Source organism: Gossypium hirsutum, chromosome D09, assembly GCF_007990345.1.
Source record: "Gossypium hirsutum isolate 1008001.06 chromosome D09, Gossypium_hirsutum_v2.1, whole genome shotgun sequence".
Lineage (NCBI taxonomy): Eukaryota > Viridiplantae > Streptophyta > Magnoliopsida > Malvales > Malvaceae > Gossypium > Gossypium hirsutum.
Window position 1 is genome coordinate 54,063,726 of NC_053445.1, and position 22,538 is coordinate 54,086,263.

At 30.3% G+C, this 22,538-nt stretch overlaps 1 protein-coding gene and 1 pseudogene across 1 annotated transcript; both read right to left on the reverse strand.

Annotated features, from left to right (window-relative positions):
- Positions 1 to 1,361: 1,361 nt before the first annotated feature.
- On the reverse strand, positions 1,362 to 9,157 carry LOC121221067 (uncharacterized). The gene is made up of 2 exons (XM_041101484.1): positions 9,053 to 9,157; positions 1,362 to 2,563 (listed from the first exon to the last, which is right to left on the reverse strand). Exon 2 carries the CDS (start codon positions 2,463 to 2,465, stop codon positions 1,362 to 1,364), a length of 1,104 nt encoding a protein of 367 aa, XP_040957418.1. The 5' UTR covers positions 2,466 to 2,563; positions 9,053 to 9,157.
- Positions 8,822 to 16,060, reverse strand: LOC121221068 (transcription factor BIM1-like; annotated as a pseudogene).
- Between the last annotated feature and the right edge of the window lie 6,478 nt (positions 16,061 to 22,538).

Below are 22,538 nucleotides of genomic sequence, written 5' to 3' on the forward strand. Positions count from 1 at the left end.
TTTCGATTATCTTTTATTTTTTTAAGGGCAAACTATAAAAATAGTCACTTTTGTTTGTCTCAGATTACATTTTAGTCACTTATGTTTGAAATGTTATGTTTTAGTCATTTACGTTATCATTTTGTTACGAAGTTGTCACTCCGCCGTTAAGCTCCATTACCTCTCTAATAGCAATCCTACGTCGCAATCTAAATAGGTTTTAAATGCTAACTTGGATGATCAACTGGGACGAGAATAGGTTTTTAATTAAATAAATTTAATTAATTAAAAATTTTAAATTAATTACACCTTGGAATGGAAAAGAAAACTGTTCGCCTCTCTTTTTTTTAGTTTTCTTTTCCATTTTGACTAAAAAACTATTTTCATCCTAGTTGGACATCCAAGTTGGCATTTATAACCCATTTGGACTGCCACATAGGATTGTTGTTAGGGAAGTAGTGGAGTTTAATGGCAGAGTGACTACTTCGTAACAAAATGATAACGTAAGTGACTAAAACATAACATTTCAAATATAAGTGACTAAAATGTAATTTGAGGCAAACAAAAGTGACTCTTTTTGTAGTTTATCCTTTTTTTAAAGAAAAAAAAAACATTTTTAATATGGATTATAAGATCCAAATAACATAGGTTAACCCCTCATTCACAAAAGGAAAGATCAAGAAATGGTGAGTAAAAATAAGGAAGAAATAGCTTGATATGAATAGGTGATAAATATGGTCACTTGAATATGAAAAGAAGCAGGGTAAAAGTACAATAGCTACTGTAACAACCTAATTTCCAGTGGTGTCGGAAACAGTGATTCGAGACCACTAAATCCGACCAGTGAATCTTAAAATTTAATAAATTAATAATTATGGGTCAAGTGTGAATTTAGAAGAATTTTTGAATTAGTGAATTTTGTGATTTGAAAAGAATTTAATAGGTAAATTGGGTCTAAAACGAGGTATCGAGACCTTGAGTTCATAAGCCGAGCCATGAATATTTTTATAAATATTTATGGAGTGTCATTGAGTTAGTATAAAAGCTTCGTTAGAAAACTTTTGTAATGGCCCAAATTCAAGATTATCGGAATAGTGGTTTCGTAACCACAAATCCAATTTAAAGAGAAATTATTTTAATATTTTTGCATGAATATTGGTATGATAGGAAAATAGTATGAAAATATCGATAGAAAAATTTTACCGATTTAGTGATTAGTTAAAAAAAGAAATTAGTGAAGAAATTGGGTAAAAAAAGTATCGAGACCTCAATCTCGTAAAACCGAGTCAAAAATATTTTTATAAATATTTATAAATATTTATGAAATGTTAGTAATATGGTATTAAAATTTCGTTAGAAAATTTTAATGTTTGGGTAGTCAATTAAGTGAAAAGGACTAAATTGAAAAAGGAGTAAAAGTTACTAGAAGGATTAAATAACTCAATTGTTAAATAAGGAGGGGCATAAATTACAAATAATCCCAAAAGGAGATATTTTGGGCTGCCATTGCCATCCACACTATCTTCCTTGTGATCCATTTCACATACGCCCCTTCCATCGGACTTGGAAGACCCAAGCTTGTCGTTCCCTTGACCAAGCTTCACTATGGATTCAACTACCGTCATGGCTTCCGACAAGTTTTGGACACCTCTTTGTTCCACCTCTTGTCTGACCCACGGCTTCAATCCCTTTTGAAAAGCAAGCAATGCTTCTTCATCGGTCACATTTGCAACTTGGAGTATGAGTTCCTTGAACTCACGAACATACTCCCCCACTGTGCCCCATTGCGTTATTCCTTGCAACTTTGCCCGAGCTTCTTCCTCGGCAAACTCTGGGTAAAACTGTCCCTTCAATTCGCATTGGAACTCCTGCCACGTCCCAATCTCACCTTGCCTTTTATCTGTGGTCCTACGTCGCCACCATAAAAGCGCACTGTTAGTAAGAAACATTGAAGCAGTATTTACCTTAACCGCATCATCCACGATTCCTTTGGCACGGAAGTAGTGTTCCATCCTCCACAAGAAATTGTCCACCTCACATGCAGACCTTGTCCCCACAAACTCTTTCGGTTCCGGGACACACTCGCTACTGAGTGCTGCACTCGACACTCCTTTCCCCACGGCTGCTTGACACAAGGCTAACTCTCCCTCGAGCTCCTCTATCCTTGTGCTCAAAGCCCTCGTCGTGGCTATTGTTTCCTCCTTTAAAGCCATCATCATGGCTTCGAGAGCATTGTTCCTCTCCGTCAGCTTCTTCCTTTGGGAATCTAGCAACTCTTGCACACTATCCCTGTGGAAGGTGAGACACTCGGTAACAAAGTCCCTTGACTGCTCCCTCAAGTCATCAATGCTTTCCCCAAGCGCATTGCTCGACTCTTTGGCGTCCTCCATGGACTCCTCAAGTTTCCCCACGCGTTCCTCAACAGCCGACAACATCTCCCTCAAAGACTTCCTCGCCCACCTTTGTTCAGACTCTTCTCTTGACATCCCAACGGTGCCTTCGAACCAACAGCTCGGATACTTCTTGGTTCGAACTCTAGCTCTGGTACCACTTGTCACGGGGCTGGACCTTTCGTCTCGCAATGCTGAGAAAAATCAGGAGAATTAATGAAATAAGGGTAAAATGGGAAAATAACAAAATTTAATAACATAAAAATAGGACTAAATTGGGAATATCCAGAATTCTCTTTAGTTTTCTGCATTCCCATCAGCCAAAAACGTCCTAAGGGTTTCTTCTAGCTGGTTTTCCATAATTTTTGCACAAAGTGAGTTAATTCTTGCCTTTTTCTTGTAATTTTTGTGTTTTTAAGACTTTTACAACTAGGTCCTATTACTAAATTCATTAGTTTTTGATTTTATGGATGAAGTTGAAAGTTGTTATGATTTTGTGCTAGAAGTTTATGATGAAATAGCATGAAATTGAAGCTTTAAATTATTTATGAGATGATTTTATTAGGTAATTTCAATAGAAATTTGTTTTGTAGGACCTAATTGAGAAAAAGTTTGGAATCAAAGTCTAGTGTTAAAATTCTGATTTACAGAGGTTATAAAGTAGTCTAAAGTGATGGGATAAAGTGTTAATTGAGAAAAATCAGCTCAATTGAGAGGTTAATTGAGCAGGGATGAAATTATTATTTATTGAAAGCTTAAGGGAAAAATGGTAATTAACAGTATGCACTAAAACAGATTTGGACAGCAGTAGTAGGTTAACTTTGAAAATTCACCAAACGTTGTAGGAATCAAATTAGAGAATGAAAAAAATATTAAATTAAAGCTTATTGAGTCTAGTTTCTCATAGAAGAAACGGTTTAATCAATAGAATTGTAAATCACGAGATATAATAGATTTTGTGAGACAATGTCAGAATGAATTCGGGTTCCCCTGTTCTGACTTTGGAAAATCATTAAAAATTATAAAAAAATGATTATGAGTTATAATTTATATGGTTAGAATCCTTAATGAGTCAATTTTCAGAAGAAACAAATGGAAACATCATCCGAATTCTGTACAATGAGATAATTAATTTTTAGTGAAGAGGGGTCGGAACTGTCAAACACTGAAATAGGGGAAACTTTAAAGAATAAACTGTACTTGTTGGCTAAACCAAAAATTCTGAAATTTTTGTGATAAGAAGACATGTGAGTCTAGTTTCAGGGAAAATTAACGGATCTTAATTTGGAGTTCCGTAGCTCAAGATATAAATAATTTATCGACTACGACTCAGCGAGACAGCTTTGAATGCACTATAAATAATAATGGAATTATAGAGAATGTTACATATGAGCATGAAAAGTATTAGATTAATGATTAAATTTATTTATTTAGATCCGGAAAGTTCAAATACAAAGCAAGATCGAGGAAAAGAAAAAGTTTGGGATTAGTAGATTTTTGGTTACGAACAAATGTCGAGGTAAGTTCGTGTAACTTGAATTATATTCTTAAATGCTTGAAATGTTTGTTATTGATGTGAAAATGATTTGGATGTTAATTGTATGAAAATTGATGAAACATTGATATATTTGATAAAAATGGGAGAAATCCCGGTTGAATGAAAGGAACATTCGATGGATCTCTGAAAAGGAATTGACGGTAAAAAGGATCTAGCCCGGACGGGTGATCCTATCCTGATATAGCCCTCCCGAAGAATATGTGAAAAATGGATTTAGCCCGGACGGGTAATCCGAATTAGGGTCTGAATTTAGCCTGGACTGGTAATTCAGATCCAAGCTCATTAGAGTAATTGTCATTGCAGGGGATTTAGCTTGGACTGGTAATCCCGATAATACTCTATGAGTTTATATTACAGGGGATTTAGCCTGGACTGGTAATCCCGCTGTAAGGATGAGGTTCGCGGGAGTGTGCTCTCTGAAATGGAAATGTGCGCACATGAATATGAATTGACGGACCCGGATTTGTACACTAAAGTGTACCTCTGAAAATCCATCGAAATTCCAAGTAGTTCAACGGGATAAATATGGAAAATAACAAGGGAATGGAAATCATGGAATTGATGAGCTCATCAATCGTGGTATAAATTATTGATACATGGAAATTATTGGACTAATTTGAATGTTAAGTTTGTGCATGATAGGGGAATAATGTATTGAATGGATGTATGAATGTTTATTGCATTGTATTGAAAATATTAGGTAAGTATAATTCTTGTTACATGAGCTTACTAAGCACAAAGTGCTTACCCTGTTCCTTTTTTTTTCCTATTTTTAGTGTTAAGAGCTCAGAGGTCAGATTTGGTCGGAAACGCATCACACTATCAACCTCAAGATCTCGGTACATAAAGAAACTTTATTTTTGGAAATAAATGGCATGTATAAGCTAGTAAAGTAGATGTTAATATGAAATGAATGTATGGTTAGCCATTGGTATGGCTAACAAACTTTGGCTTTGGTATGTGATGAGATTATCTTATGAATATTATAAATCTATCTTGAAAATATATTGAAATGAATTGGTTATGTTGAATTAGTCTCGGTTTAAAATTTGCAGGGAAGATTTGATATTTATAAAGGGGTTATATAAAAAAATTAAAAAAAATTTAGTAAAATCTGGTAATGCCTCGTATCCTATTTCGGCGACGGAAACGGGTAGGGGGTGTTACAACTTTAACGTTTGGATAGTCAATTAATTAAAAATAGTGCAAAATTTGTTAAATTGTGATTAAATAGCTTAAGTGACTAATAAGGAGGGATTTAAAAGAAAATTAGGCCTAAGATATATGGGCTGGACGGTTTGCGCAAGAAAAATCAGCAAGAAAGTAAGGAGAAACAAGGGCAAAATTAGAAATTTTACAAATTATATATATAAAACAAATATAAAAGTGAAAAATCTTGAGATTTACACCATAGGATGTCTGAAACAAGCTGTTTTTTCATATTTTTATACCATGTGAGTTCAATTCTTTCTTTTTCTTTGAAATTTTTATGTTTTCTGACTTTTACAACTAGGTCCAACTATTGAATTAATTAGTTTTTGATTCCATGGGTGATTTTGTAAGTTGCTATGAATAATTTCTGGAATTTTATGATGAATTAATATATATATTAAGTTTTAATTTCATTATATTATGATTTTATTAAGTGATTTTAGCATAAAATGATTTTTAGGACCTAATTGTGAAAAGTTAGGAATTGGGGTTTTGTACTGAAATTCTGAATATAAAAGGCTTTATAGTAGTCTAAAATGATTAGATAAAGTGTTATTTGAGGAAAAATTTGTTCAATTAAAGTGTTAATTAAGTAGGGTCTAATTTGTAAAAATTATAAATTTTTAGGGTAAAAGTGTAATTTCAAAAATTGAAGGCCATAAATTGTGAAATGAGTTAGGATTGAATTAGATGCTAATGAATGGAAAAATTTATATTATAGATCGGGAATCTGAAGAAAAACGCGGAAAAGAGAAAGCATCAAACTAGTTTCTGAACTTTTACAACTCCTACAAATTGGCCCAGGTAAGTTCATACGGCTGAATTTTTATGATTAATTGTTAATGTGGGAATGATATATTTTATCAATTCGTATATTGTTGTTGGATTATGAATATGGTAAAAATGAGAAAAAAAATGAGATTGTTAGTTCAAATTAAGGGATACGCAAGATTGAGTACATACGTTCGGTAATCAACGATGAATTGGCGAATAAGTCCATGGTGAATCCATGGCAAATCGTGAAAAGTAGGTATGGTGTCTCATTGAAGAAAACCATATTGAGTTGTGAAAAATAGGTATGGCGTTTCAGTGAAGAAAACCATACTGAGTTGTGAAAAGTAGGTATGGTGTTTCGGTAAAGAAAACCATATTGAGTTATGAAAAGTAGGTATGATATTTCAGTGAAGGAAACTATACTGAGTTATAGCATTGTAAAATATTCAAGCAAATCGTGGCATCGAGCAAACGATGTACTCAAATCCGTAAGACGATCCTTATTTTGGACAAGTATTTAAAAATGCAATTGAAGCTAAATGTTGGAATATAAGTTGACATTTGATATTGAGCTCAATTGAATAAATTCATTGTTTGAGATTGTGGTTGGCAGGAAATGTTGAATTTTTATTTGTTTATTAATATTGTTAATGAAATTTTGGTAAGATTTTATTATGAGCCTATGAACTTACTAAGCTTTCTGTAAGCTTACTTGTGTGTGTTTATTGTTTCTTGTAGATTGATATATATATGTTCGGAGGATCGGATCTACATCAACGATCACACTATCCAGATTTACTCCGGTAGATTTTGTTAAACAACTTTTTGATTTATATGGCATGTATTGGGACTTGGTCGTTTTGTGTGTATTCTTATGGTATGGCTAAGGAGTAGCAAGTAAATTTTTTATAATGATTAACTATTGAATTGGTTATATAAGAACGTGATTTGGTGTTGTGTATGCTTAAATGATAGTTAATACAAAGAAATTATAAAAGAGTAAAAATTTGCAATGGAACATTTTTGGACAGCAGCATTGACATGATTTTTAAAAATCACCAAAAATGGTGGAAATTGAATTAGAGAGTGAATAAGACAAAGAATTAAAGTTGAATGAGTCTATTTTCACATGAAATAAATAGAGTAAGCAAAAGAGTTGTATATTTTTAGATATTTGAATTTTAGTGAGACAGAATCAGAATAGCTTTTGAAATCCCCTGTTCTGACTTTTGAAAATCATTAAAAATTGTACAAAAATAATTGGGAGTTATAATTTATATTTTTAGATTCCTTAGTGAGTATATTTTCAATAGAAACAAATGATAATGTTATCCAAATTCTTTACATTGAGATAATTAATTTTTAGTGAAGAGGGGTCAGAGCTGTCGAATAGTGAAACAGGGAAGAATTTAAAGAATAAACTGTACTAATTGACTTAACCAAAAATTCTGAAAATTTTATGGTAATAATATACATGAGTGTAGTTTTAGGAAAAATTTACGGATCTAAATTTCGAGTTTTTTAACTTGATTTACAATTAAATTAGTGATTGTTGCGCAGGTGGACAGATTTATTGTGAATAGTGAAATGAATTGTTTTGATTTGTTTTAGTATTTAGAAAATTATTAATGTTCCCGGTTTGGACCCTAACCAATTCTATTGCATAATTTGGGGTCTTGAGATTCCTTTTTAGGGACATATTGAATGAACGTGAGTGAATTAATTTTAAAAGCAAATTTTTATGCTCTGAATCAGCAAGTTAAGTTAGGTAATGCCTCATGCTCGACTCCGGCAATGGTCTCGGGCAAGGGGTGTTACAGCTACTTTTGTATCAATGGTCAGATTACATTTTGATCCATTCTCTCAAAATTAGACAAATTAGTCTTTATACATTAGATCAAAGGGCAAACTATTTTTTTATTAAAATTTTCATTCGCTTCTTCTATTAAAAACGGGTTCTTGTACGTCAAAATGAAGTACACGTGACATAATGCATTAAATCAATGGACCAGATAACTCTTTAATCTGACGTATAAAAACTAATTTACTTATTTTTTGAATAAAAAGATGAAACGTAATCTAACTCAAATAGAGACAAAAGATGGGTACAAGCCTTGTACTATAAGGTAACAACCAAAAACAGTTGTCAAAACAGTAAATTAAAAGGTGGACCATTGTTGTAAAGCAGCATTCTGTCCCATATCATTGGATAACAAGGCTTTCTCAAATTTTAATTTTATTAAACTAATTAAACTAATTATTCTTGTAAAATTTTAAATCAATTTAATATTTTTATTATTTTGATTGTGAAAATAATAAAATGAAATGAATGTAAATTTATAGAACATCGTGATTAATTAAGTTCTGTATGTATAAATTTAAACATAATTTTGTAGACCTAAGTAATGGTTTTTAAATTGAGTTGGGTATAAATAATTTTTTTAAATTAAATTAAAAAATATTTCTAACTTAAAATAACTCAATTTCAAATAATTGAAAAAGTAAACAATATATGTAGTACAAAGATAGTAGATTGGCAATTTAGATCAATGAATCAATTTCACGTAGTGGTGAAATGTGTGACCAAATTAGATTGAAAAAACAATTTCAACTTTTTCATGAAGTTGTTAAATTATATGATTATGGAATTTTGATTATCTTTTATTTTTTGTAAAGAAAAAAACACATTTTTAATATGGATTATAATTACAATGATTAGTATATATTTATATTGAAAGGCATTTTACATATTCATTAATAAACTAATTTTGTTTCTGCCAGTTCAGTTAGCAAACAAGGATTCACTTAAATAGTTTGTTTTCAATGATAATTATTTGATGTACAGCATGATCAGAAATAGTTATAATACAAGATATAAGATATGATAACTATTTGATGTACAGCATGATCAGAAATAATGGTGAAATCTGTGATATTGAAAATTTTGCTGCTAAACAATACATAATCTGTTGTTTTAGACACAAGTGTATGATCTTTTATCTGTTCATATAGAATGTATATTTGTATTCAACATATTTATTTCAACATCTAAATCTAAAGTTAACAAAGGCAGACTACTCCAAAAAAATAATTAATTAATAAAATGAAAAATAATATTGTTAAAATGTGTAAGTTATACCTTAATTTTTCTTCAGGTCTTAAGTTTCTTTATAGGTCGATCAGAATCATCAACAAATCCAACGCTTAAATGTGTCGCCCCTTGAATTGTGGATGGAATCTCCTTGCCCTGGAGCAGAGTAAAATAGTGAAGATTTAGGTTAAATTTCTTCGGGCTTTTTTTTTACTATTACAAATAGAGTATATTCACAAATATAATATTAATACAAAGTAACTACAATATAAAATTAAATTAGTTTCAAGTATGAAAAAAAAAAACCAGATAATAACAAAAAAGAATTCTAATAAAATCTTTACATGAACTCGAACTTAAATATCCAAAACCTTTGTTTTCCAAAGTTTCATTGGTTACTATTAAAATATTAAAATTAAATAGATAAAAATACCATAGAGACCATTGTATTGGTTGTTAGATTGCATTTTGCCCCCTCTACTCAAAAAAATAAACATATCAGTCATTGTGCAATAGATCAAATGAGCAAATTGGTTCTTTATATTAAAAATTCCATCCAATTCTACTGTAAAAAAACTAACATAGCTAATAGAATAATCAAAAAGTGATGGATGAGGTGTCACATGTACCTCATGCTAATATACATGGGCAAGTTTTTTACAATAGAAATGGATAAGTTTTTTTAACAAAAAGACCAATTTACTCTTTAATCTAAGATACAAAGATTAATTTCTTATCTTTTAGTAAAGAGGACAAAATGCAGTATGAAAAGCGAAAGCTCTATTAATCCGAACTTTTTCATCATACAAAGATGAAAGTTAGAGTGTGTACTTTTCTCTCTCTATATAAACTAAGTTGATTATGTGTACGATTTTTGCTTCAAACACATATCTTAAAAGTATGATTTGTCAAATATATGAAAAAATTAAACAAGAATGAAGTATATTTATGTCATATTCGTACCCATATCCAACACGTGAGACCGGATAACATAAGAGGAAAAAGACGGCAAAGGCAATGAAAACAACCTTTAAGTGTGGAAGTTGGAGCAGTATAACCAATACTAGATTGCTTCCCAAGCTCAATTTGCACCGAGAGGCTAGCATGTGACAAGTCCACTCCAGATGCCTGCAGTGCTTGCGTTAGTGTATTCAGCAAGCTGTCGAACATCATGATCAATTATTAAATTTACCCATGTCGGCGACTCACATTAAGATCCAAATAACATAGGTTAACCCCTCATTCACAAAAGGAAAGATCAAGAAATGGTGAGTAAAAATCAGGGAGAAATAGCTTGATATGAATAGGTGATAAATATGGTCATTTCACTTGAATATGAAAAGCAGCAGGGTAAAAGTACAATGGCTACTTTTGTATCAGTAGTCAGATTACATTTATTCGTTTCTACTATTAAAAACTGATTTTTGTGCGTTAAAATGAAGTACACGTGGCATAATGCATTAAATCAAAAGACCAGGTAACTTTTTGATCTGATGTATAAAAACTAATTTACTTGTTTTTTTGAATAAAAGGACGAAATGTAATCTAACTCCTCAATTGTACCTATAGAAGTTGAAAACCAAAAACATGCAGAACAAAACATTTAAAAAGAATTATTAGATCATTCATCAAATAAAAAATAAGTAAAAGCTTACCCTTGGGAATATACACTTGAGATGCTAATTGTTCCACCTTCAACTGTCAACTCTTGTTCTTTCAGCTTTTTAATAGGAAGAGCACCATTGGTTTCTGCATCAGATGGCAACAAGGGTGTACTCTGGGCAGAGGTAATGGAGTTTGGCTGTGGTGACACCGCAAAGGGCACTGTCTTATTCATCATTGCAGGACCAAGATCTACTGGTCTCAACGTAGTAGCTGTGCTCATATCAGAGTCTACAGGGTTCATTGCAGTACCAGGAATGTTTGGGGCGACGGAAAAAACCAAGGCAGAAGGAGTCGACATGCTATTTATAGCTCGAGATTGATCGGCATGATTTTCTGCGGGTGTTTCGTTGTTTCTCTGTTTCAGATTAGGTCGATGGTCAGTCATTGAGAGCAATTCTTAATTAATAGAGTTAAGTATCAAAATTTACCCATGGCATCAATTTTGATGGTTCATGATTCCATCCTTGATATGCTCTCTCATGTTTGTGTACTTTTTCTTGTAAAAACTGAATGTACTCGATAACCTGTGAGTAGATTGAACACACTATTTGTTAAAAGCTTTGAAAATTTTGTAGATGGGAAAAGAATAAATCATAACTATTATAAGAAATTTAGGTACCTCTAACAAGAACGAGGCCTTATCTCTCTTTTGATCACTATTAGGAATGATACCTCTTAACCTTTGAAATCTGCAAAAGAATTGCTGGATTTTAGTATCCAATGACGATTTAGTATTTATGATGCTCATAAATATGTCTATACTTCCATCCAATCATGATTCAAACATGGTTGTCAAAGTATTTCAAGAATATTAAATGTGAAGCAGGTTATAGTTCTGATGTTCACTGATGTGCAGTTGTGTCTGATATATTGTTCTACGTGCACATTTGGCTGTGTTGGCGTGTATCTGTTTCACTATGTTTTTTCCCCGATGTGCACTGGTGTTTACCGTGTTATTCCTTATGTGCACTTCAGTTGCTGTATGGACGTCTTATTGTAGCTTTTACTTGATTATATTTTATTTGCTGATTGAAAAAAAAAGGTTATAGTTATTTATACTTGCCTGTCATTAATTTTACTCCGCCGCCGCTGCTCAGTGGCAGAATGTTTTGATCTTGAGGTGTTAGCCTTCTGATTGGCCGCACTCTTTCCATCCACTTTTACTCTCAATTCTCCTGCAAAAAGAATCAACAACAATAATAAGGCCATCGAAATTTTACAATAACTCTCGTAAAACCATCAAAATTTATTACTGCCCCGATTCCTAATACCCTTTACAAAACCAAGAACACTTTTATTTAAGGTCAGTATATATTTACAATAATATGCAGCACAATGTTATTCGGACATAATATTCAAAAATGCTTCCAAAAAAGAAATAATGATGGGATACATAGATACAACATATGTAGTAGTGTAATCCAAAAAGAAAGATTATACCTTTACTACGGGTAGTAGTAGAACTCTCTTTCTTGAGAATGAAATCTTCATCTTCTTCAAAATCATTATATTGAGCAGATTTCATCATTTCCATGAAGCTTTTCTGCTTTGATGATGGCCTGTTGATGAGATCACAAATATACTCTTAATTTTTAACCTAGAAATAAGAGTAATAAAATAAACGAAATGGAAACTGACTAACCGAGATGAAGAGAGAGAGCTGAAACTGTTGCGGTGGTTGTTTGTTGATGATGATTGCGATGGTCTCTCCAACGATGATGTGGCCCATTGCCTCTCCTTCCCCGCTGCTTCTGTCAAAAGTAGCCGCCAAAATTACATTCAGTTGACCGAACACAACGGCTTTTATGCCGAATGGGCAGGGCCGGATAAAACCTTCATGGCTGTCTTGATTACTAAAGTTCAAACCTCAATGTTAACTTATAATTTAAGTTCTTTTTTGCAAATATTAACTATTATTATGGTTTTTTTAAAACAAAGAAAACTAATTAATAAACAACTTTTTCGAATGACTGAAGTACGACTTAAACTTAGCCGCCTTTATGATTACTACAAGCGTAAGGTCATTACCTAACCTAAAGTCCAAAAACTGTAATGCAAGCGCATGTTAGCCATATCGCATGCAGAAAGGATTAATTCAACCACATCGCATTTATCGGGCATTTCTTTGCGATAAATGCTATTACGATCAAAAGCAACTCTAACATAACGAGTATGTCCATTACTACTTCTTAGATTAGAGTATATCTATGGTAAAAATTATGTAATAAATGTATTTAAAATTTTGATATAAGCCCAAAATAGTAAAATTAATAATTAAAAATTATGATATTTTAACTTCAAATATCATTATATATAATAAAAAAAATCATAAAATTTTTTGTATGAAGAAATGGATTGTATTTTATCTTTTCCACTTGAAAAAAGATAAATTTGTATTTGTATGTTAAATCAAAGAATAAACTAATCATTCTATTAAAAATTTTATTTATTTTTACTATTAAAAATTGATTATGTACATAAACATGATGTACATATGGCACACTATTTGTCATTGTTTGATTATTTTCTTAATCACACTAGTTTTTAACAGTACAAATATAATTTTTTTTACAAAGAAACTTAATTTAATCTTTGGTCTAACGTGTAGGAATTAATTTACTCATTTTATAAGTAAATAATATAAAATACAATTTAATTTTTATTATAGTGACATTACTTTTACTCATCATATATATATAATTTTATATTAAAAAATAAAAATACACCCAAAATAATATTTATTATTCTGTATAAAAGAGTTTTCTTAATAAATTCACGATTGATTTCAGACTCGATTGATAGTCATCAACGGTAAATGAACTATTAAGTGTTGCAATACCGTAAGAAAATTGTTACCTCTCACAGCCGGTGTTTCGCCGGTGTTTCGCCGGTATTCTCCTTCCCTGTCTTTCCCTTCTTTGCTGCAGATTCTTCCCACAAAGTGAAACCACTTCCAGTATAAGAATTGCAGTTGAGGTTTCATCATTCCTCTCACTAATACTCCTTCGAGCTACGGTGAATAATGCTCCCTCTGCTCTACTGGAAATATGGCTTATACTGTAAGTTCCAATTCCACCCGGAAGAACATGTTCCGCAGAACGAGGTGGCGGTGCCGGCGGTGGTGGTGGCAGTGGCTTTTCAGCCATTGCTTCCTCAGCTGTTGTTTCTTCCTTGGCAATTGCCTTCCCTAACGCTTCCAGTTGTAGGAAGTCATGAGTTTTACGATACCCATCTGCTCATTTAGAAACCAAAGCAAGCAAATTTAGGATAAGGAAACACAATTCAAAGTCTATACTATTATGTATATTGCATAATGTTTTATAGTATTTATATTTTAATAAATTAAACGTTATACTTCATATAGTAAAAATATTGTTTTAATTAATATCTATAAATATATCAAATATTTTCGAAATTTCACCTGCATAACTAGTATAATTTTATTGCTAAAATGAATAATCAAATTATTAAAGTATTAATTTTTAAAAAATTTAGGTGCATGAATATTATAATTTTTAAAGTGTTACGACTATTATAATACAAATAAAGTATTTTCACTAGCATAATACAGCCAATGAATTTAAGGGTAAGTACTTTAGCTCCAAAAATACAAAAATTACTATATAAAAAATTGTTTAAAATTAATATTAATATTAATATTTTTACCCTGAAAAATAATGTAATACATAATGAAAATATCTTTTGACTTTTTTCATAATTCAATTTGAGTTTAAAAAAACTCTAAATTTACCCTACTATTATAACTATAAAAATACATATTCCAACTACTATAACATAGAATCAAATTGATATAAAATATAATGATAAAGAATAAAAAACCGAAATCATATATAACATAGGAACAGTTACCAAATATTTAATTTAATTTATGGGTCAAAAATAAACTATCAATTGGCCCATTCGTTCGCGAAAAAAGGCTGTCACGCCACTCCACATCCAGATCCGTAATAAAACTCTAAAGATGGCGGAAACACTCTAATAATAACATAAAAACAAACTGTAAAGCGAAAGAGGTTTTATAATATTGAACTAGTTCTTTTATTAACGGTAACCTTTTTTTTTCATTGATTAAGAAATAAATCCTGAACAAAAAAAATTAAGAAAGCAATCAAATTATCTTATATTCTTTTTTAGTTAATATTTCTAAAATATATTTTTTATATTATTAATATTAATTATAAAATCTAAATATTATACTGTCTATGGCTAAAATAATTTTCATTTTATTTTGATGTCTATTTTTTAATTACTTTAAAATAAAAATAATATTAATATTAATATAAATGAAAATTAGGGAAGAATTGAAAAGAAAAAAAAAAGTTGAGAGAGGACACTATTTAACTATTATTTTTCTTGGGATCTTGAAAGTAAGAACAAGAGAATCACCTTGAGCAGGTGGCCTTGGATCTTGTAGGACGCTTGAATGACTGTATAGTGACAGAAAATCATGCGTCGGTTTCCTTCCTGTTCTTCAAAACCAAATCTATTATTTTCACAATTATTAATCAAAGTATTTAATTCACACTTGTTTTTAATAAATTTCTTTTGAATTTTATATCTCGTAAAGTGAAAGTAAATCATATATATAAACGGCGTAGTAAAGTAAATTACCTTCTGCTCCCAGTGGCCAGGATTGAGGAAGCTCCATCTATGACTTCAGTGTTTTTTTGTTTTCTTTTGACTGTGAAACTTTGGATTAGAAAATATAGCGAAATTCAAAAGTATACAGCAATTCAATGAATTTTTGAAGTGCTTGAGCTGTAGAATTTGAAGGAGGAAAACGAAAAAGGGAAAATTCTTCAATCCGTATTGCTTTATCAGATCCACTACACTTCGAGAAAGTGATTTCCGACGGGAAAATTTCAGGCCTACAGCTGAGATCGGAGCCACATTAACATAGCATTCAAATTCCGAAAGCTTTTCAAACAATCGACTTCAGATTCCAGAAATTTTCCTCGAGAAAATTTGACAAAATACTGCTCCGAGAGATCTTCTCCACTCGTTTAACTGACCGAATACCACCACAAAAATTTCACAAATTAAGAACAAAAAAAACTCAACTAAAAAAGCTAAAATGAAATTCAATTATACATAAAATTTAGCTAACTAATTCAAACAATAGCAGCAAAAAACAAAAACAAAAACAAAAATGAACTACGTACCTGCTTTGATCTGAACTAAAACTACTTCAATCTGGAATTTTCAGCGAAATGAAAGATTTGAACCAACGATTTCAATAATCGTGTGACAATGCAGCAACCGAGTCTTTTAATTCGAATCAATTTGAGCTAATTACGAGGTTTTTTTGTGTTCGTAGTAAAATGAAAACCTCTCGCTTGCTCTTTTCTCCCTTCATATACTTTTTTTCGCGTTTTTAATTCTTTTTATATACTAATATAGACTGGTTTTGTTAACGGCGTTGCGGCTGGGTTAACGACGGTAAGGCTAAAAGTTGACGGCCTCATTTGAATTTTTTAAATATTTATTTTTTTGGGTGATTTGGTGTGGCATTCTATGGATCATGGAACACAATGATTTTAATAATATTTATGCATTTTTATTTATAATTTTTTTTAATGTTTTTGGCAGTCCCGATTACATTTTTAGTATTTGTTTATGATTTATTTGGTGGAGTAAAAGTATGGTTTTTTTTATAAATATGAATTTTTTTAGGAAAATAGATATAACAACAAATTATTTATTTAATTAAAATAAATAAAATTCTATGTATGATGAAGTCGGCTTTTGGGATGTGAATTTTTCTTAAGAAAAAGCTCATAACTTAAACTACAATAGTGTTATCTAATATCAATTGTTGAATGGCATTTGGATAGTTGAAACCAAAATCAAGAGAACAAATTTCATCTAGAGATTAATGCACGACGAACTTATAAATAATTCTATCGATTGGTCTGAAGATTGGGAATGCAATGAAAATAAACAAAATTAAAATCAACACAATGGCCATCGACAACCTCAAAGATTGTCATACAAAGTTAAATCCAAAGATTAGATATTAAATTTAGAAATAAGAGTATAACTATTACTCTCAATAATAAATTGACGAAAGTCGTGATTTCTAGTAAAAGAAGTGCCTCGACAATTATATTAACCTTTATAGAAATAGGATAAAGGCATGAGCCATAAGACTAGCACAACCAACTCACACCATGCCTTCTGAGCCATGCACATTCACACCACAAACACCTTGCCTCCCAATCAATCTCCAAGCAGCATCTGCATTAAGCTTAAGCATGTCTCCAATGAGTGCTTCCCATTTCACAACAAAGGAGTGGATAGGTAGCATTGGCACATGTAACAAGTTATGCACCTTAGAGTCCTTTTGCAACGTCCGCACCCTAATCAGTGCATCCTGTGCGACTATCACCTTGCTTTGGGTAATCTCCAAATTACAAGCATACCAAAACCGCTAAAGTACCACCAATAGGCTCGTAATCGTAGAGACATCTTTGTCTAGCTTCCTCGTTACGATTCAAATATGCAATGTAATTAACCTTTTATAATACATAAGATAAAATAAAAATAAAATAAGTTTAAAACTATGTGATCATATGGTGCCCATTATTGTAAAGCCTGGATCTATTAAGGGATAGGCTAAGACTAGGCACAGAGATTGTTCTACTTTGTACCACTTCACATAACATGTGAAGGTAGGTCGTAGCCAGCTGCCCCATCAGCCCCACCCTAGATTTCCCCCAACATCATACTCCAAATTGACTCACGTGACTAACCCATTCTCGGTTACTCTATGTTGGGCCTGAATCTGGATCGGAATTTTAGGTTTCAAAAATATTTATAATAATTTTTAAACTTAATTCACGGTATAATCTTTAAAATATATTCATTTTCTCACTTAAGTATTTAATTTTTTTTATTTTAATTTGATATCTAAAGTATCAATTTCTTATATTTTTGTTCACTTGACATTGAAAGAAATTGTTAAGTAACTTTTACCAATGAAAAATGCCACATGACATGTTTTGATCAATGAAGAATGCCACATGGCAATTAGGTTTATTTAAATTAAAAATATTATATTTAAATAAAAATAAGAAATTATAATATTAAATATTTAAATATTAAAAAAATTAACTTTGGCTGATCAGTTGATTGACCGTTGACCGTCCACGTAGCGCTATTAGAACATGTTTTGTGTCCCTTTATTTATTTTTTAGTATTATATATATCCTATCGATTAAAAATATAAAAAATCACATATAATAGGTAATTTTTTAAAAAAAATATTTTTTATAAAGTTCTAAAATATGTAATTATAAATTTTAAAAATTCAAAATAATATATAAAAATTAAAAAATGTTATAAAAATTAATATATATATATATGTATGTATATATATAAATTTCAAGTAATTGCAAAAAAAGAACTTGAAATTTAAATACCTTTTTAGAATTTTATAAAAATTTTATTTTTAAACCATTTTTACAATTTTTGTAATAATATTTTTAATTCCAACTAATTTATTTTCAATTATGGTATTTTTTTGTAAATTTTATTTTTATAATTTTCTACAATCTATATGTTCTATTCTAATTTTATTTTTTTTAATTTTTAATTTTTAATATATATACATTTAATAAAATAAAATATTTGTTTTTACATTAAGGCGCAATATGATACTTTGTGATTAGCTATAAGAATTTTTTTAACATCTGTGAAAAATAGACTATAAAGTATAATAGAGGCATACTTTAGTTACCAAATTGCGACAAAAACAATTTAAGGAGCAAAGTGAGAAAATGGGTATACTTTAGGAGCTAAATCGTAAATTAAGCCTATTTTTTAAAAAAATTAATCAATATATTTAAACATTTTGAATTTAAATTACTCTAGTTTTATATTCAAAATTTTGAAGGTAAAAGTATTATGGAGGCTTTGTACCAAGAGTCAAATTGCATTAATTTACCCCCATTTACTCAAAAAATGGGTAAATTAATAGAAAACTAGACTTTTTTGTTAAAAATTCATCGATTTCCATTGTTAAAAACCAGCGTAGCTGATGAAATAATCGGATAATTACATATGATGTGGACTTGTCCATGGGTCGGACTACCTGCCCGAGCTCGAAGGCCTGCTTGAAATTTGGGAGGATTTGAGCAAAAATATTAGGCTTGGAAAAGAGTCTAGGTAAAAAAATTAGGTCCATTTAAAATATGAGTCAAGCTTAGGTTTGAACATTTAGAGCACAAACCCAATCCGTTTTTAAGTTAATAATATTTTATGTTATGTTATTTTTATAGTAGTATTATATACTACTATGATATAAACACTAAAAATTATTAAGGTGACTAAATAACAAAATTTAATAAATAAAAAATATAAATATTATTAAATATTAAATTGAAAATAATATTTTTTTATTTTTTTTAAATATGGGCGAGCCTAAAATGGGCTTGTGTTAGCCATTTATAAATATGGATAGGCTTGAGCAAAAGTTTAGACACATATTTTAAGTCGAGCCGAACTAGACTTGAACAAGTATAAAGTGTGTTAATATTATGCATAGGCCCACCCGAACCTAGCTCAACCCATGAGCACCTCTAACATGACGTGCCACGTGTAATTTATGCTGAGGTACAGGGATAAGTTTTTAATCGTAAAAATAGGTGAAATTTTTAATAAAATGATTATTTTACTATTTGATCTAACGTAAAAGAATTAATTTACCCATTTTTTATAATTCATTTACCAAATTCCGAATTATAAAATCTTTAGTTTATCATTATCATTGGAAAAAGTTTAAAATACTCTAATGTTTATTTATTTATGTACTATTCATTAATAAAATATATTTATTCTCCAACACCTTTAACCTTGTATTCATAAATATAATCGCAAGGCATAACTAGGGGTTGGTAAGAGTCTGGCCACTTAAAATGATTTTTTTTATTTATGTCTTTTAAAATTTTTATTTAGTAAAAGTAAAATTGTACTTTAGCCCTATAAAAATCATAAAAATTTAATTTAATCATTTAAAAATTATAAAGATATAGGCTATTAAAATAGTGAAATTGCATTTTTACTATTATAAAAATTACAATTTAATTTCGACCCCTAAATAAATTTTTTGACTTCACCCTTGTATAATCGTTAATTTTTAGTGATAGACCTACATCAATTTTTCATACAACTAATTTAATCAATGAAATAATTATTTTAAAAATAATTAAATAAAAGTTAATAATAATTCTTATAATCGATTCAATAGATTCAATTTTTTTCCCTATTTTACCTTTTTTTATTGATTTATAGTGTTCTACTTTAGATATGATTATATTATATATTATTAGCCGAATTGATTGAGGGTGAGTTTGGATGGGCGGTGCGTTTACCTGCGGTTAGTATAAAAATAGCGGTGGCGGTGAGATTAGATACTGTAGCGATACTGTAGCGTGAGACAAAAAGTAAACTAAACGCACCGCACCGCACCCAATCGCCCATCCAAACTCACCCTGAATCATTATATTTCGATTCAGTAGGTCGATCCATTACAACAACAATACTTGTCTAACCACCCATCATATCACATTAAATGCGTTCATTTACCCCCATCTCAGCTTCCGCTCGTAATCCTATATCAAACCTTTTAATTGTAACGATCCAATAGTCATGAGTATTGTAAAGTATATTTTTAGGATTTCGTTTTCATAAATCGAATTCGCAAATATTTATTAAAAATATTTACGAAGCTAATTGTGTAGTTAATTAGGTTTTGGTTAAGTGAATTTGCATGAATTAAGAGTAATTAGGTATGATGACTAAATTGCATAAAGGGTGAAAGTTAAATTATAGATTAAAGAAAAATTAAATGGACTAAAGAAGGAATTATGCCATTGTCTTAAAATGAGGCTACATAAAGTGAAAATTAATATAAAATTTAAAGTTAAAATATATATTATAATAGATTTACTTAATATTTAAGTATATATATTATATTATAATGATAAGAAGAACATTTTGGGGAAGATGATATAAAATGATGATATTTTCTATTTAATTCAAATATCATCTTTTATTTATTTATCTTTCTAATTTAGTCCTTTTCTTATCTTAAATTTCCATGGATGAATCATCATAAATATCTACTAACTCCATTTAATGGTCTAATTGTCATATAAGGACATCAAATTTTGAATTCCATAGCTATTTAATCCTTTTAGCTACTAGAATTCAACTTTTTCACTTTATGCAATCTGGTCATTTCCTCCTAATTAAACATAAAATTGGTAAGAAAATTTATCAAAATTTTCATATGTCTTTCCTAGCAAAAATAAATTTTCTTTCTAACTCGGATTTGTGGTCCTGAAACCACTATTCTGATTTCACTGAAAATAGGCTATGACAATACTACCCGACCCATGTTGAAATTTTAGAAGCTTTTTAGTTTTTAAATGTTGTTAATATTGAATAATTTTAGTATTAGAGATTAAATTGATAGATTTTCAAAGTTAGAAATGAAAAAGGATTAAATTGTAGAATAAGTTGTAAATTTTGAGTAGTAGGGACTAAATTATGAAATTTTGAAATTTAGGGATTTAAGCAAAAATAGGGAGTTAAATCTAGTTTAAAGTGGAAATTAAATGAAAATATGGAATTAAATGTAAAGAAATAAAGTTAGTATCGATTTAGGGACTAAATTAGAATTTAGGTAAATATTGTGTAAAAATTAAAATATTAAATATGAGATTAAATTGTGTTGTATTGATGAATTTTAATTGATTTAATTCTGTAGCTAACATCGTATTGGAATCCTCGACTAAAAAGGGAAAAGATAAAGTCGACAAGGAATAGCTCGGAATTTCTAATTTGTATTTCTATAATCAGAATCTAATTATTAATTGTTGTATTTTGAGTTAAAACTAAAAAGGGAAAATTATAATTGTTGTATTTATAATTTTGAGTTAATAAATGAAATGTGAATTAAATTATGAAAAGTTATTTATATAGCAGGTGTGAGAATTGAGATATTTGTGAAACAAATTAAATATGACATGCTATTATGTATGAATTCAAAGAGCTGGAATATGGTTGCTGTAATATTTAAATATTAATGTGTTTATATTTTAATTATACATTTGAAATCTTTTTATGTTTAAATATTCGAATTATAGAAATACCATTGAGTTTTATTCAGCATACGGTTTTGTTTTTCGTGTGCAGATTAGGTACTTCAATTTTGATCACCGATCCAACATCCAACAACGACCCCAAACTCAAACATGGTGATATTTACTCTTTTGTGTCGACATGTACCTGGGACTATTAATTATTTTGTGAATTGATTGTAAATGAGGTTATAAATATAATGTTAGTTATATATATAATCATGTGAAATTAAGTTGATGATTAGGTGCTTATGAATTAGGCAAAAGTGGATTGAATTTGGTATGTTTGAAATTTGGATTTGAATGATGCTTTGATGATTTGTATTGATAACGCAATTGTGGTACCAATGAGGGTACATTGGTTAGGTACTAAGATGATTGTTTTGACATATTTTGAATGTGTTTGATCGTGTTTTGAATTGGTTAAATGAATAGTTTTTGAGTTGCTTTGTGTTCAAGCTTGTAAGGAATGGTAAACTTGTTATTTAAGGTACATTTTGAGTCCACACGGGGGTACGAGGCCATTTAGAAATGGCACACGGTCTGGCACACGGGCGTGTGACTTGGCCGTGTGACCTAAGTCAGAGAGTCACACGGGCTGGGACACGGCCGTGTGTCCCTACTTCGAATGCTCACACGGTCTAAGACACGAGCGTGTCTCTTAGCCGTGTGAGTCACACGGCCATGTGAACCCTACAGCTTTG